General features: G+C 41.1%; 4 protein-coding genes across 4 annotated transcripts; 3 read left to right on the top strand and 1 right to left on the bottom strand.

Moving 5' to 3' along the window:
- The first annotated feature begins 451 nt into the window (after window positions 1-451).
- Window positions 452-1,123, top strand: LOC140761163 (rapid alkalinization factor-like). Its single transcript, XM_073098376.1, has one exon. The coding sequence runs from the start codon at window positions 561-563 to the stop codon at window positions 891-893; it is 333 nt and encodes a 110-aa protein (XP_072954477.1). The 5' UTR covers window positions 452-560; the 3' UTR covers window positions 894-1,123.
- A 6,405-nt stretch (window positions 1,124-7,528) lies between these two features.
- LOC140761587 (translocator protein homolog) lies at window positions 7,529-8,328 on the top strand. The gene has a single exon (XM_073098983.1). It carries the CDS (start codon window positions 7,615-7,617, stop codon window positions 8,191-8,193), a length of 579 nt encoding a protein of 192 aa, XP_072955084.1. The 5' UTR covers window positions 7,529-7,614; the 3' UTR covers window positions 8,194-8,328.
- A 437-nt stretch (window positions 8,329-8,765) lies between these two features.
- On the bottom strand, window positions 8,766-10,687 carry LOC140761707 (leucine-rich repeat extensin-like protein 1). Its single transcript, XM_073099142.1, has one exon. The coding sequence runs from the start codon at window positions 10,560-10,562 to the stop codon at window positions 8,841-8,843; it is 1,722 nt and encodes a 573-aa protein (XP_072955243.1). The 5' UTR covers window positions 10,563-10,687; the 3' UTR covers window positions 8,766-8,840.
- Window positions 10,688-12,367: 1,680 nt separating this feature from the next.
- Window positions 12,368-13,706, top strand: LOC140761708 (REF/SRPP-like protein OsI_017815). The gene is made up of 3 exons (XM_073099143.1): window positions 12,368-12,524; window positions 12,638-12,856; window positions 13,050-13,706. The coding sequence occupies exons 1-3, from the start codon at window positions 12,489-12,491 to the stop codon at window positions 13,503-13,505; spliced, it is 711 nt and encodes a 236-aa protein (XP_072955244.1). The 5' UTR covers window positions 12,368-12,488; the 3' UTR covers window positions 13,506-13,706.
- Window positions 13,707-16,528: the final 2,822 nt, after the last annotated feature.

Here is a 16,528-nt window from a genome sequence, read left to right on the forward strand (position 1 = left end):
TTATTAGAGAATAATTAATTATTTTTAAAAACGAAAATACCTCCTCGTTAGGCCTTAAATTTTGGTTTCCTTTTATTTTACCTTTATCTAAAAAATAACTCAAGAATATTATGGTTATTTTTTATATATAGTTAATTTAATACAGTAGAAAGAAACTAATAGCAGGATATTTTTATAGCATTAAAAGTAAAATGAGGGGTTAAATGCTAAATATTTATATGATAAGGTGTAAATAATAATAAAATAAAATATAGGATGTTTTTTGTTAAATTTCCCAAGAAGATGATATTTTTATCTATTACACCGCAATTTACGGGGAATTGTAATGAACCCCACTCTCTCTTCTGCAAGTCAAATGGTCTTCTCGTAATTTATTCCCAACTCCAACCCCAATTCTTTCTCCCCTTCTCCTCTCTCTTCTTATAATCTCCTCCCTCTTTCTTAATTAAACAGCCACAGAAACTAGTGAGAGAGATTAGAGATAGAGAGAGAAGGGGAAAAAGGCCAGTGAGATATAAAGGCAAACACCTTGGCTGCAAAGAGAAGAGAAACCTAACCAAATGGGGAGAGTAGTAGCCGCAGCCTTCGCCCTCCTCCTCCTCTTCGTCTCCGGCGCCCGGGCAGGCGTTGGCGGCGGAGAGCTGAGCTGGATCCCGGAGAGGTCGGCCTGCCGCGGTTCAATCGCCGAGTGCCTCGCAGGGGAGGAGTTCGACCTGAGCTCGGAGGTGAGCCGCCGTATCCTGGCCTCGTCGGGGTACATCAGCTACGCGGCGCTCCGCCGCGACAGCGTCCCGTGCTCGCGGCGTGGCGCCTCGTACTACAACTGCCGCCCTGGAGGCCAAGCAAACCCCTACTCCCGTGGCTGCTCCTCTATCACCAGGTGCCGGCGCTGAGATCTCGCGACGTCGGTATCTCCTCTTTCATTCCTATCTGGATCTTAGAGGAAGGGAAAAAAAATGTTCCTTTTTTTACTTTAGAAAGAGAAATATTAAGATTAAGATTAAGATTTATTGTGTATGCGATGATGTTATTGTTGGTCTTTGTTAAAATTAATAAGAACTGATGGTGTTCTTTGTTGTTGTTGTATAAATTTGAGACAAATCTATGATTATTATGTTAAAAAGATTGGATTTTTGTGATGCATCTGAGTTTAGCTTGTGCTCTCTCTCTCTCTCTGTTCGCCCTCTTTCCCCACCTGGGCATCTCTTCTTTTGTCTACATTTCTGCCCTAGAGGTAGAAAAGAGGTTCCATTTGTTGGTCTGTGCCAAATCTATAACAACTGGTGGTAAAATTTAATGTTGTATAAATTTGGGACAGACTCATGCTTACTATGTTAATTAGTTGGATTATTTTTGTGATGGGTCTGAGTTAATTTTGACAAATTCTTTGTGAGCTTAATTTTCTTAGGATTATTTTTCCATGGGTATCTTTTGATTTCTGATTTTATGCAGGAAATATGGTTATTTTTAATCATAGAGTGTTGGATTTGTTTGGCTTGAGGATTCTTTTATTCCATTTATGAATTTTTATGGTGTCTAACGTGGGAGCAGTGAATGCTTTAATTATTGTAAGCTATAATAAGTTTGGTGGGGTTAGTAGACTTGAGTTATTTAGGTTGGGTCAAGATCTAAGAGATGGTTTGGTTAGAGTCTTCATTCATACGCCAAAGTAAAAGGTTAGAGGAGAAAGGAAATTACAGCTTGTGGAAAGATTAAAAAAGAAGAAAAGAAAAACAAGAAGGAATGGGAGAGTAAATGGAGTTTTTAACCATTCTAAATCTGCACATTAAGCATTATGCCTGAGTTACAAATCTATTTAGGAGACTAGGTGGCTCCTAATCCCCATAGACATAGCTTTAAGCACACCAATCATTGTGCCCAGATAGGTGAGTTAAAAATCTACTTCACCAATTATTTTGTTCATTTTGTTCATTTTGTTCATTTTGTTCAATAGAAGTTGCTAACTCTAGTTTTGATACCTATAGAAAATTAAAGGACTGCTATTGAATTCACTGATCCATTCAGCAATTTTTATATAGTTATGCTTTCCTATCTACACATACCCAAAATTGTTCATGGAGAAAGCAATCTTTGTTAAATAAAATTATTAACTTCTTTGTATATGTGTTCAAATTATCTTAGATGGCATTTTAGTATATTAGAAGCATTTTATAAATAAGTTGGTGAACTCAAAAGGGGTACATTATTTGTTGTGCAGATTTAGAATAGTAAATTACTCGAGTATATGTGATCATCCAGCATGTTGTGGGGCATATCTCCAAATGCTTTAAACTAATGGCTTTGGTTTGGTGGTACAGTTGAATATTTATTTGGGAAGTTAAGTGCACATGAGTTGTGTATAGGTGGAATTAAAGTAGAGAGATAGAAATTTGCAAAAAAATGAATAGGGAGAGAGAGATGGATGGAATATATGAAGTTTATGGACTAGTAAAATATTGGTGATCTTGTTATCTTCATGACTTCATCTCTCTTATCTAGGTTGGTCATGCATCAAGTACCATAAAAGTTCTCAAAGATAGCAGTCTTTCTAAGGATGTAACTCAAACCTAGGAAAAATTGATTCAGATGGTTCAAACTTCAGACATGTAAAAGAATTCAGAGATAAGAGTTGTTTTTGAAGTGTAAAATCCTCTTTGTGTATACTGCTGGAAAGTCAACTGAGCTGCTGATGGACTTGCTAATATAAATTATTTATCTGAGTTTTGAATGAATTTTTAGCCATGGTTCTTAGATTAAAACAATCTCTTTTTTCTTTCAAAATCAAAAATCAAAGTGAAGTGGGAGGATCAAACAGTTTATGATAAGCTCTCTCCTTGTTTGATTTTTACTTCTTAATACTGAATTATATGAATACTTGGTATCATTTTGAGCATTTGAAATGGAAGAAGGTCTTGTCATATGGAGACAATATGTTGGATGGCAAACAATGAACAGTAGATATAAATGAACCAGAAAGCATTCATGGAATGATTGGTGAGAAGGAAAAAAAAAAAAAGGGATTTGTCTCATTTCAAAATATATATTCTTTTCTGTATTAAAATAAAATATATTATTTTTTTTCCCCTGCTAAAGTGATGGCTTGGCAGGTCATGATTGGCTGTCAACCCTTTCTTTTCCTTTTTCTTCTTTCTAATCTCTGGATATTTGTCGGACTGCAGACAAATTTACAGATCGCACCCGCCATTTTGTGTGTATTATTATTTGGGCACATTTCTCGAATCCACTCAGAGGTCGGAACCAGAAGGGCTCGAACGGTAATATCCAGAAGAGTAGGGTAGGAACGGTAATAAATTCGAAATGCGGGGTCTGGTTTGTAAATTTGCTAACCAAGTTTTCTATTGGGTGGCCCCCAGCCTTGTACGCGCTGCCAGCTGCAGCAAGCTGGAGATTGGTTGGACGCCGTTAAGCTCACAAGCTGCAGGTTACTTATTAATGCTGTGTGATTTATTTTAATTAATTAATTAATTGATTGATTAATTAAGGGCAAGTGAAGTCGGATTCGGATCCTTCCCAAGAGAAAATTGAATCCATTTCGTTAGAACCAATTTATCCACTTTCTTTACATTTGGACTGTGTTTAGTTGATGTGGAGGTCGGATTTTTTTCTTTTAAGTCCATTGCTTCCCTAAAATTACCTAACTTTTTCTAGTTCTTTGAAAGTGAGAGAGTGACACTTCTTATATACGCCATGTCATTATTAATTATCACAATGACTTATTTTTATTAAATATTAATAAATCATGATAACTTACTAAGAATGAATTTACAAGAACATTTCACCACTCTTTTTTCTACCACTTTTTATCAACAAACTGAAGAGCATCAATTTTTACTCTCTGCTAAGGTTTCTCTTCTTTTCCGTCTCTTCTACTAAGTGAGCCTTTCGGTCGTGGTCGATGGCCTCCTCCACTTCTCCTCCTCCTCCTCCCCTCTCATAGCCACTTCGACAAGAAGTTTTTCCTCCTATTTCATAGGAAGCCTTTCTTATTCCTCTCATCTCCTCTCTTTCGCTTCATTCTTCTTCCCCATCCATGTTTCATCTTCGTCTCTTTCTTTCTTCTTCTTCCCCTCTTTTTCCTCTCATCCAATCTCTTTTCTTTTATCTTCTCTCTTTTCTCTTCCTAGCTTTCCTTTTCTCTCCTCCCAAGCCGATTGCTACCGTTGTTGCTGCCGCCACTACTACTATCCTCATTGTTGGCATCATCAACTTCAGCATTGTTGTCACCTTCCTCATCTTGTGTCTCAGCTACCGGTGGTCGTAGTAGAGTTGGTAGGTGGCAATAAAGGAGGTAGGACGTGTGCGCACTATGTTGTGGATTTGGGCAAAGATTTACTCGCCATCTCTAGCCTAATGATGGAGCTGCATGATAACTTAAGGCCTTTGTGACTGTGACTCTGTTTATGTTACGCTTTATCTACTATATATTTTCTAAGCCCTTTGGCTTAATACCTTAATCTCTCTATAGTATTATCCACTATAACCAAGTATAAAACTTATGTCAAAAGGCCACCGCCCTACTCTCCCTCTCATTCTATTTATCAAACTACAATTGTTGTATTAGTCTTAAATTTAATCAAAAATACTACACACCGATCCTAAAAAAGCAACATTTTTATCGATAAATTTGGCTAAAATTAGAAGATCCAAAGATATCCCTTCTTTTGTCTTCCTTCTTTTTTGATATCGGACCATTGTTACATAGGGTTGAAAGCGTAATCTAGTGCAATTACAGTCCTTATGTTATGTAACAATTAGGTAGGTGGTCCTATTGCTTTTGGATGTCATTAATTTCTTTTGATGCTATATGTGAAAGAAGTGCCCTTTCCAAGAGGTAACTTGTAAGGCTAGTGCCCTTGGCATCATTTATAGAGGTCCTATAGATCTCAAACGTTGCAGTCACTAATAAGATAGCATGTTCATAAATTCATAATTAATATGCTAGTGGAGGGATGGCAAGATCGTATCTATATTTATTTTTGTTTCTAAAGACAATTATAGATGCTAGTTATATGTCTAATATATATAATTGTGGTAGTTTATACTATTTCTGAGATGATTTAAATAATATGAGTTTCTTTCTTTTAACAATATGCACATAATATTTTAAATGCAAGAAAGGATTGAGACAAGAAGATTCGTTATCGTTTTATCTTTTTGTTCTTATTGCTAATAGCTTGAACAAGATGTTACATAGAGCTAAACAATGTGGACTTATCTCACTGAGTATTGATATTTGTGAAAATGGTATTATTAACTTGCAATATATTGATGACATCTTGTTGCGGGCAAATAAAAAAGATGTGATGCTAAAATTCTTGCTTTATGGGTTTGAGACACGTCGGGTTTAAAAATTAACTTTGAGAAGAGTTTTCTAATATATTTGAGGAATAATAAGAAGAAAGAAGTTTGCTACTACGATGAATTGTTAGATGGAAGATATGCCAATTAAATATTTGGGGCTTCCTTTACATGATAGCAAGCTTAGGAAGAATGATTGGATGTTTGTGATGGAAAATGTGGGAAAAAAATAGCTGGGTGGAATGGTAAACTATTGTCCTTGGGGGGGTCATATTATCCTCATAAATTCTGTTCTAAGTATTGTTCCATTATACTTTCTCTCTTTCTTTCTTTAATATGTTGATATGGGTGCAGAAATGAAATAAATTGAGAAGGAATTTTCTTTGGCACAGGACAGTGGAGAATAAAAAAGGATTGCTCTGGCTAGTTGGGACAAAGTGTGTAGGAAAAAAGGAATTTGAAGGAATGGGGATTATTAATCTTCATGATCTGAATAAATCTGTATTGGCTAAGTGGTGGTGGAGGCTTTTAAATTCGGAACATCAGCTGTGGGCCTCGATAATTATGCAGAGATATTACAAGAAAGTTAAGGTCAATTAATTCAAACCGGTTAATTCCAGTTGGCTCTCTCCTTTTTTGAGGACTATTCTTTTACAATCAGATATCCTCAGTTGTTTAGTATAACCAAGGACGAATAGGCAACTGTGTATGAGGTTTGGACTGAAAGAGGTGAATGGAGGCTCAAGTATAGAAGAATGTTAACTGAAAATCTACTATTGGAAGGACAACAAATGATCAATTATGTGAACACCCATTGTACTCGGAGAGATACGGGTTATGATCGAATCAGATAGAGATAGGAAAGTAATGGTATTTTCACTGTTAAATCTCTATATAGATTCCTTAATCATAGGAGTGTTATCTCTAAAAGCTTGCCAATAATTTGGAAGCTGAAGATACCTCTGAAAGTTAGACCATTTTTGTAGTTGGTATGCAATAACAGAATGTTGACTAGGGATAAGTTGCTTAAGAAAGGCTGGACTAGCAGTTCTTCCTATGTTTTTTTATTAAAAAGATAAGTTAGTGGATCACCTTTTTTTGAGATATAAATTTGGTGGTAAGTTGCTGTGGCAGATGATGAAGTATTAGGGAATTCCAAGCGAGGTGAAATATGTGAAAGATTGGTTTCAAATAACCAATTTAAAGCTGGGAAGAGAGGGAAAAAAATGGTGGTATATATGGTTAAGTATAATGATTTAGGCTATGTGGTTAGAAAGAAACAATAAAAAATTTAGTAACTATGCCACATCCTATGAAGCTTTCCAACATAGGGTGACCTCCTTGTTCATCTGCTAAGCAAATATTCAAGGAGAGGAGGTAGTGAAACGAGCTTGTCGACTAATGAATGTTTACTTGCTAAATGAGGTGGTAGAGTTGAAGGAAGGCTGATACTAATGCTGATGCTGTGGAGTTTATTCTATTCTCTTCAAATACCTTGAAAAGCTGTGTAATTGATATGAATTGCTCTCTGTTGCTTGTGTAACTGGTATTAGTTTGGTTGGGTAGCAGGTCGATACTTATATGGTATTAGCATGAACTTAGTATGGATGTTTTGGTAGGAAGAATGGTTATTTTGGTTATTCCAACTCTGTTGTTTGTAAGGCCTTTGGGGTCAATTGTTATTACAGGTTGTATTCACTCCTTCTGGGAGATTAGATGATTGATTATGTATTTGTGTCACTAATTAAGTTTCAACTGAGACAAAAACTACAGCCAGTTTGTCAAAGATAATATGCATATAATCTCATTGGCCACACTCATGTAAAAATGTTTATTAAACTAGTAAAATTTTGAATAAAAAAAGAATTTAAATTTAAATACTTTTAAATAGAAGAATATACTTTTAGTTGTACTTATGTATGCTAATTCTAAGCCATCAACTTAATCAAGCTTAGATCATTATCAACCAATTAATCAGTTAATATAAAGGCATTGGGGGCTAAGTTTGGATTAAATGAATGTAAATCTCTAGGAGATTAGCATGATAATTATAATAGTAAATTTTAGATCTAATTAGCACCTTCTAGTCACATAACACCACCACAATCTCATCCTCTCTTCCTCTGACTTTAGACCAAATCCACACATGCTTACCTGGCAAACACCCTGACACGTGCCACCTCCCCCTACATTCCCACTCCCACGTGTCACTTCAGGAGTGCAACAAGCTACTATATTAACCTAAACCTCTCTCTCTCTCTCTCTCTCTAAGCAAAGTAAAAGAAGATTATCACAATGGCATCTGAAGGTCTGAAACACCGGGGCAAAGAAGAACCCACCACCACCTCCGCCGCCGCCGCCGGCAGCACCACCGGCACCACTGCTACTAAAAACAGGAAGGCCCAGAAGCTGGCGATGGCCAAGCGGGGCCTCCGTTCGCTCGCGGTCGCCGTCGCCATCCCCGTCGGCCTCGCCGCCATCGTAGCCTACGCGACCAGCGTGTCCGCGGCGTACAGCGGCGCGGCGAGACCGTTCTGGCGCCCGCCGGTGTGGGTCTTCCACTTGGCCTCCCTCTCGACCGCCGCCCTAATGGGCCTCGCTGGCTGGCTGGTGTGGGCCGACGGCGGCTTCCACCGTCGGCCGACCATCTTGGGCCTCTTCATGGCCCAACTCTTATTGGGCCTATCTTGGGGCCCGTTAGTGTTCGGGCTCGGGGCGACGAGGTTGGGCCTGGCGGATTCCGTCGGCCTCTTCGCGGCGCTCTTCGCCTGCTCCCAATGCTTCCATGGGCTCAACCCAATTGCCGCCGATCTGGTCAAACCTTGCCTGGCTTGGGCTTCGTTTCTCGCCGTGTTCAATTATAAGCTTCTGTGAATTGTGATAACCTATATATATATATATATATAGCTTTGACTCTTTTCTTTTCTTTTCTTTCTTTTTGGGTATGTAATTTTCCTCCTTATGGATCGTTTTATACGTACTAGTTGTTGTTCCTTTTCTCTCTTTAATATAAAAGGTTGTGATGTTAATGTGTTACTACTTGTTTGGAAAGTATGTATGAGATCAAAGACATGAGAACAAAGAGATCCTTAGTTAGGGATTTAATTCACAATGTAAAAGGGAGGAAAAAAAATAAAAGGAATTAGATAGATTCTGAGACGCTCGTCTAATAATTTCTTAATTATTTATTGCCAGATTTCTACAACATATACCAGATTTATCCGACAATATAGTAATGTGGTACTACTAAAATCTATAGCATAATTAGAAATTATATAAGGGTTAAATACATCAAATTAATATCTAGAAATGGCGCTTTAAAGATAAATCCCTCCACTAAAAATTTAAAAAAAAAATTGAAAACATAATGATATGGTACTTGTTTATATGTGGTTAAGCATTATATTACATGTTGCAGCCTCCTGTGAGACAAGAAAGTCCAAATTTCTACTCGGCTAGCAGAAGCAGATGGGCCATGAATGGTGGGCATAAACCTGGTTGCAAGTTTTAGCTCAACTCAGTTAGTAGCCTTGGAAGATGGGCGGCGGCGGCGAGGCGTAACTCGACCCAAATATCGGCGGGAGGATCAGAGTATCCGGGGGAGGAGGAGGAGGAGACGAGACTGGGGCCGGTGGTGGTGGAGAGGCGACTGGAGGCGGTGGTGAGTGCACGGGTGGAGGTGGAGAGTGATGGACTACTGGTGGTGGCGGTGAGGACACGGGAGGAGGCGGAGAGTAGACAACTGGTGGTGGAGGTAAGGACACGGGAGGAGGCGGAGAGTAGACTACTGGTGGTGGGGGTGAGTGCACTGGAGGTGGTGGTGGCGGTGACTGCACTGGAGGTGGTGGCGAGGACACCAGAGGCGGCGGTGAGTGCACTGGAGGAGGTGGTGAGTATACTATTGGGGGTGGCGGTGACTGCACTGGTGGTGGCGGTGAATACACAGGAGGAGGTGGTGGCGGTGATTGAATTGGAGGTGGTGGTGAGTACCCCGGAGGAGGTGGTGAGTACACGGGAGGAGGTGGAGAGTGGACTACTGGTGGCGGTGGTGATTGCGCTGGAGGTGGCGGTGAGTAAACCGGAGGAGGTGGGGAGTGGACTACTGGTGGCGGCGGTGATTGCGCCGGAGGTGGTGGTGGTGGTGAGTAAACCGGTGGAGGTGGGGAGTGGACTACCGGTGGTGGCGGTGAGTACACTGGAGGTGGTGAGTAAACCGGAGGAGGTGGGGAGTGGATGACCGGGGGTGGCGGTGAGTACACTGGAGGTGGTGGTGAATAAACTGGAGGAGGTGGAGAGGAATAAATTGGCGGGGGTGGTGAGTGCACAGGTGTCACTGGTTCTACCATGTCGCGTGGCGGCGGCGGCGGTGAATAGACCGGCATCGTAGGTGGCGCCGATCGTTTCGGTGTGGGCGGCGAGTACGATGGCTTCGGCGCCGGAGTCGAAGGATAACCGCATTTCGACCGGCTACAATCCACCGGTCGGCTCACGATCGACGTGCACTCCTTCGCCGCCTTCTGCTCCGGCCTCAAACTCCCAAAACAATTGCTCCTATCGTCGAACACGACGCCGGACCTCGACAACGACGGCATGCACTCAACGGCCTCGCCCTTGAAGTAGTTATAAGAGAACGTAAAGTTTTCCAACTTCGGCAGTGCACATACACTCCTTGGCACGACGCCGGTGAGCAAATTGTTCGAAAGATCCAACTCCTTAACCTTCGCCAGCCCCGAAAGACTCTGCGGGATAACGCCGGTGAGGCTGTTGCCGCTCACATCGAAGACAGAGATGCTCGCGAGCTGCCCCACCTCGAGCGGGAGGCAGCCAGTGAAGCCGTTGTTCAAAAGAACGAGCTCGTTGAGTGTAGAAGCCATGCGTCCGATGGTCATCGGGATGCAGCCGCCGAGCTTGTTGTTCGCGAGGACGACGACGGAGGCGTTGGAGTTGCCGAAGTTTGCCGGGATGTTCGACGTGAAGCGGTTGTTGTTGAGGAAGATGGCGTCAAGCTCTTTGTCGAACAGCTCCGGCGGCACCGGTCCCTCGAAGTCGTTGAACCGAAGGTCGAGGTACTTCAACGCCTTCAGCCCAATGACCACCTTCGGGAACGGCCCGACAAAGCGGTTGTTGCTGACGTCGAGCTCGTCGAGGAGCTCCAGCCGCGAGAAGCTCTTCGGGATGATGCCGCAGAAGCGGTTGGAGTTGATATGGAAGAGCGCGATGTCAGTGAGGAGGCCGAGCTCCATGGGGAGGTACCCGGCGACGTCAGCCCCGTTGAGGTCGACGCCAGCGACGACGGTGACGGAGGGATCATCGAGGGCCTGGGAGCAGAACACCCCCCCGTAGGAGCACACGTCGGGGCCGACCCAGTTTCCGGTGATGTTGTGGGGGTCAGAGTAGATCGCGGCGCGCCACGCCTGGAGGGCGATGTAGGCGCGACGGAGGCGGGGGTTGGCGAATCTAATGTCAATCTTGATGTCGAACCGAAAGTCGGGGGAGAGGTCGCCGTCGGTCTGGCGGAGGCTGAGGAGCTGGCGGCGAGCGATCGAGGCCGCCTCAGCATCCGACAAAGCCGAGACCGCCATGAAAGAAGAGAAGAAGAAGAAGATGAGAAGGAAGAGAGAGCGGCCGAAGGCCTCCATGACTGGGGGTGGATGAGACCGCCTTGGAGGGCCCCAAGGCAGGTATTAAGGGGAGGAAGGCGAAGACTGGGGGGGAGAGGAGGAGAGGAGAGGGATTGTTATAGAGGAGTTTGAGGGAGGGAAATGGGCGGGTACGCTCATTTGGCGGGAGAAGTTCGTTGGTTTTGGTTGGCTAGATTTGGCGGGTAAAGGGGGGATTTTTTTTGACCGTTAAGAGCGGAAAGGAGAGTACGGCCGCGAGAAACGGAGTTGTGGTCTCTCCCACCGCGTCTCCCTAATCTTGCCTTACTTAAAATGTTAAAGAGGAGGAACACCAGACTCATGCTTATTTATTGCCAATTTGGTAGCTCATGGGAATTGTTCTCTTTTAGATTCCGATCCAATATTATTTATGCTACGAGCTTCCTTCTTCTTGCAAATTAGCAACCTTTGATTATCATTAATATGGACCCAGAACAAACAAAAAATTTACTCAATTATAACTACTTACTCAACGATGCTGATGAAATTCCTATTCGATTTGATCTCAATTCGGTCTGATGTCTTAAATATTGTGGAAAATATTAGAAAATTTTTACTTTTTTAACGACCATAGTCCCTAATTTAGTGATAAGAAGCTCAAATTTTTTAAAAACCCTAATTATACTTTCTATGCGGTGACGAGAAGAGTAAGCATATCATAAATAAATTTACTTTTAATCACAAAAGAGATAAAGTGGTAGGGTGATCTAAATTTAAATCTAATCATGGGGGTAAAATATAATTTTTGCTACAAAATATACTAATTTATAACACAAATTGGGTAAACTTTCCCTGATGTATATCTTTAGTTATATATATCTCTATGTTATCCTAGATTTATTAATGTCAACATCCTCATAGGTTATCCCTTGTATGATGCAACATATCATCAATTTGGTTCTCGTTCCCGTTCACATTGGAAGCTTCTTTCATGCTGCCCACGGCTGCAGAAAATTTTCTATATGTTCAACCAATCAAATACCAGCAAGTACTCTTAATTGAATAATTCCTGCATTCGAAGATGCAGATGATCCAACACCTTTCAATTTTGCCCACCGTTTCCCAATGCGGATTTCGCACAAATCTTAGGCACTGCAGCCCTCATCAGCCGGCACGTGTCACCTTCTAGAAATGTTATTTCCTTTTCCCACGTACAAATTAGGTTCCACGCCATTCTGAAATAACACTCGTTCGCATATCCGTCCGTCAAAATAGAATCAAACGGTCGTCACGTGCCCAAATTATGCGGTAGAATCGCATGCGGACGTTTCGCCCCCGTCGACGTATTACGAGCCTTCGTCGCTAAGTCGTCAACGGTACACGATCCACCGTCCAACGACAGCCGTTCGATCGCGTGTCGCATCTACGGCCGAGAAGAAGCCTCGCTTATAAAGGTCATGCCCTCTTCTTCCCCCTTTCCATTCCAAACCCCAAAGCTACTTCTCGAAGTCATTTACTCGTTCTCGCGATCGATCAATTGGTCTAGTTTTCACGCAATCGAATCAAAGGATGGCTGAATCGAACAACGTCCCGTCCGATCCGATGGTAAGCAATTTCTGCCCTATTTCTCGATCGATTCAATTGGGTCGAAGTTTTATGTTAGGGTTAGGGTTTTGTTGGCTGCTAACGGTTGTTTGTGTGTGCGTGTGGTGGCGAAGGGGGAGGAGGAGAGGCTGAGGTACCTGGAGTTCGTGCAGGCGGCGGCGGTGCAGGCGGTGGTTTGCGCGGCGGCGCTGTACGCGTACGCGAAGGAGAGCGCCGGACCGCTCAAGCCGGGGGTGGAGACCGTCGAGGGCACCGTCAAGACCGTCGTCGGTCCCGTCTACGAGCGCTTCCAAGGCGTCCCCCTCGACCTCCTCAAGTTCGTCGATCGCAAGGTACTTCTTTCTTTGGCAATCCCTCGATCTAGCGATGTGGCGCACGTTAGCAGGCCATCCGGGTTTTCCGTGCGGCCCACGTTAGCGGTGACCGCGTCGTATAACTCCGGCGCACCTTTGTGTTATATTTGTTTATTTTATTTAAGGGCGTAAGAATAGAGAAGCTGACGCACGTGTTTGTTACACGTGACAGGTCGGCGAGTCGGTCCAGGAGATCGATCGCCACGTGCCGTCCCTCGTGAAGGACGCCCCCACCCTCGCCCGTTCCGTGGCCGGCGAGGTCCACCGGACCGGCCTGGTCGGCGCCGCGTCCGGCCTGGCCCGGTCCGCCATCTCCCGGTACGAGCCGGTCGCCAAGGGCCTCTACACCAAGTACGAGCCGGTCGCCGAGCGGGCCGCGGTGTCCACGTGGCGCTCTCTCAACCAGCTCCCCCTCTTCCCCCAGGTGGCCCAGGTGGTCGTCCCCACCGCCGCCCACCTCTCGGAGCGTTACAATCGCGCGGTCTGCTTCTCCGCGGAGAAGGGATACGCCGTGGCCAGCTACCTCCCCCTCGTCCCCATGGAGAGGATCGCCGAGGTGTTCGCCGAGGAAACCGACGAGGATATTGTTCCCTCAGCGATGGAGATGGAGCCCATCTCGGCGCAATGAGAGAGACATCTTTCACCGGTTAAAACCTCTCTCTCTCTCTCTCTCTCCCCCTCTCTCACTCTCATCTCGAAGAATAATTAAACCTCTCCTATGTCGTGCTGCTTATGAATGCGTGTTGTTACGTACGTTAAAATCTTTTGGATAATGTATGTGGAAACATAACATATATTGGAATGGGCATACAAATGCTGGATTTAATAAGTGTCTTTTATGTATATAAAACATATATTCTCCCTTAATATTGCTTCCTTATTTCCTATGATTGTTATTAATTTTCTAACCTTGTGTTGTGGAGTAGCAGTGGTATGGTTTTGCTATAATAAATCATCCTGATATTTACTGAATTTTTATTAAAATATTTGACATATCTCTCTTGTGACATTGATTCAGTTATTTAATTCATATATCAAAAAATAAAAAGACATTCTATTTGCTTGGTCAGTGATTAGTCTTCTGAGTTTACAACTTGGACTCCATGAATTCCTCCAAATGAAAGAAACCCAAGTCATAGACTTATTATTTATTGGGAAAAAAATCAAAGCTTATTTAAAAGAACTTATTCAGATACTCTGGAATTCAGATGGCTAATCTCTACTGAGGAGTTCAACAAAGCATCATTCACAACTAGTTTATAAGTAATTTCCACTCTGATGCAACTCTCATAGGCTTCCAGGAGTCCATAGTTGTACATCAGTGCTTCTCCCATTTAGTGAACAGAAGGAATGAAAGCACACCAGGGAAATTACTCACTCTCTTTCACAAAAGGTTACTGCAGAAACTAATCCTGATAAGAAAGCTTAAACTTTGAATCGATTTATTTGGCCATGCAGGAAGAACAGTAACAATTAACCATCTTTCTGGTTTGAAATCTATGGCATCTCAATTTTTATTTTCAGAAAATTGATCAAAAATATGCCCCCATAACATTCTATCTTTTAATAAAATTGTGCTTTATCCAAATCAATCTCTATATTTAGCGAATATGTACAGAAAATATTCTGTCAGATCAGTTAAGTTAAACTTAACCAAATCTCTAAGTTAAGTTAGTTATACTAGAAAATTTATGAAAATAAACCAAGTCATACTAGTCGTCTTAAAAATAAAATATCTTTAAACTAAGATGATATCTGTATATATTCGCTGAATCAAATAGCTTGATTTATAAATAATAAAAATATAACGTATAAATCATAATTATATATAAAGCAAGGTAGACAAAATTTTCTTTATGTTTTATCTTATTAATATTTATCATTCGATCTCTGTATTATGTGTTTGATCCTCAAAAAACATAGTGAGTTAATTTTAACAGTACCTAACGAAAAGAAAATTATTATATTAACTTCAAAATTAAAAATTTAAACACCTAGATTACCCCTGATAAAAAAAATAACTGGAGTGCCCCTTTTTGTTTGACTTAGCAGGGAGGAAATTTTGGTTAGACTACGCCTACAATTAAATTAATTAACGTATATGAAAAACTTCAGTATTAAAAATAAATTAAAAAAAAAACTAGCTTTAGGATATATTTTTTATAATTAAACCTAAAATGCAGGATTAAAATGATAAATTTTCATAAAATAGGATATAAACGATAATAAAATCAAAATGATATATTTGGTTGATTTCCAGAGCACAGAGCTTGAAATCAGAAAAATAATTAATTACATACAATTCCAAAGTCATATATGATTACATGTTTTCTGACATGAAAACTACATTTACTGCAGCTGAGAAATAATAATTTATGTCAAAGTTCCATACTTCAAGGTTCATCCTTTCCCCTTTCAAGTTTGGTGAGTTTTGGACATAAATATTCTCTAAACAACTGCCCTTTTGTAGATTAATACATCATGCCAGATGGTATTCATGGTTCTCCTGGCATTTAGATCTAGATAAGTAAAAAGAATTTGACGAGTAAATCATGCACAGCAGCATATAGAGGAGATTAAACCGAATCCGAATTGTGGCCTTTGGCATCACTGTCGTTATTGTTATTGTTCTTGTTCTTGTTCTTGTTGTTGTAATCCTAACGGGCTAGTTCACTTGTAGAATAAGAAAAAAAAGTTATTCTCGTATTCATCTTTTTATACCAGAATAATAAGCAAACAATCACTTATCTGAATACTAATTTACTAATATATGCTTCTCTCTCCTCTCCTCTTTCATCTAATAGTTTTATATTTCTTAATTACTATATTTATCCTTAAGCATATATCACTTCAATCAATTATAATTTTAATCTCTTTTTCCTCTTTCATTTTGCTCTTCTCTCTACACTCTTATTTGTCAAAATATCTCTACATTAATTATACCACTATACTAGTTTATAACTAAACACCATAATACATTATATTGGTATTTTTATATATTCTTATGTAAGTTTAAAAAATGAGCATAGCTAAACTGATATAAGAATTATCCAACAAAGTGAACAGCCCAACTGTTTTTAGAAGCAGTTTAAGGCTCAAAAGAAATAGATGAGCTTTAATAGGTTCTAAAGTGTCCATACATATGAGGAGCCTACCTTCTGTTCCTATCAGAGATCAAACAAACTATTAAGTGAATTTGATCAAACCCATGATTCTTCAGTTGGATGAAAGAAGAAACCTGGGATCATTTTGTTCAGAGATGTGAAGCTAACATTGAGGAACTTTTATTCCAACATAGACAGCATGCCTTTACAAGAACATAAGAAGAACCGGGGACAGAATCAACAAATAAGTAACAAGGGGAATGGTAAAAGAAGTAAAAAGTGTGACCAAGGAGATAGCTCTTGGTAGTCTAGATAAGAGAGATTCTTGGGGTAACTAAGGAATATAGTTCTCAATGTAGGACAATGTACTTTAATAATGGCAACCGAATGGATTTTATAATTCTTAGTATCCTTCAAGAAGTATCAAAATGATTATTCTACAGAAGAAATGACAGAATATAATTGTTCCTTGAGTTGTGATTAGCATTTGTTATGTTTGAACCAACCATATGTTGGAATAGTCTGAACCAAGAGACTCAGCTATCTG

Source organism: Typha angustifolia, chromosome 6 (genome assembly GCF_048772165.1).
Source record: "Typha angustifolia cultivar Huaian chromosome 6, ASM4877216v1, whole genome shotgun sequence".
Taxonomy (NCBI): domain Eukaryota; kingdom Viridiplantae; phylum Streptophyta; class Magnoliopsida; order Poales; family Typhaceae; genus Typha; species Typha angustifolia.

Bases quoted from the DNA above. Each gene is read 5' to 3' on its own strand.
- LOC140761163 (XM_073098376.1), top strand. From the start codon at position 561: ATGGGGAGAGTAGTAGCCGCAGCCTTCGCCCTCCTCCTCCTCTTCGTC.
- LOC140761708 (XM_073099143.1), top strand. From the start codon at position 12,489: ATGGCTGAATCGAACAACGTCCCGTCCGATCCGATG. The intron at 12,525-12,637 runs GTAAGCAATTTC...GTGGTGGCGAAG, and splicing joins ACGTCCCGTCCGATCCGATG to GGGGAGGAGGAGAGGCTGAG. The intron at 12,857-13,049 runs GTACTTCTTTCT...TACACGTGACAG, and splicing joins TCAAGTTCGTCGATCGCAAG to GTCGGCGAGTCGGTCCAGGA.
- LOC140761587 (XM_073098983.1), top strand. From the start codon at position 7,615: ATGGCATCTGAAGGTCTGAAACACCGGGGCAAAGAAGAACCCACCACC.
- LOC140761707 (XM_073099142.1), bottom strand. From the start codon at position 10,562: ATGGAGCTCGGCCTCCTCACTGACATCGCGCTCTTCCATATCAACTCC.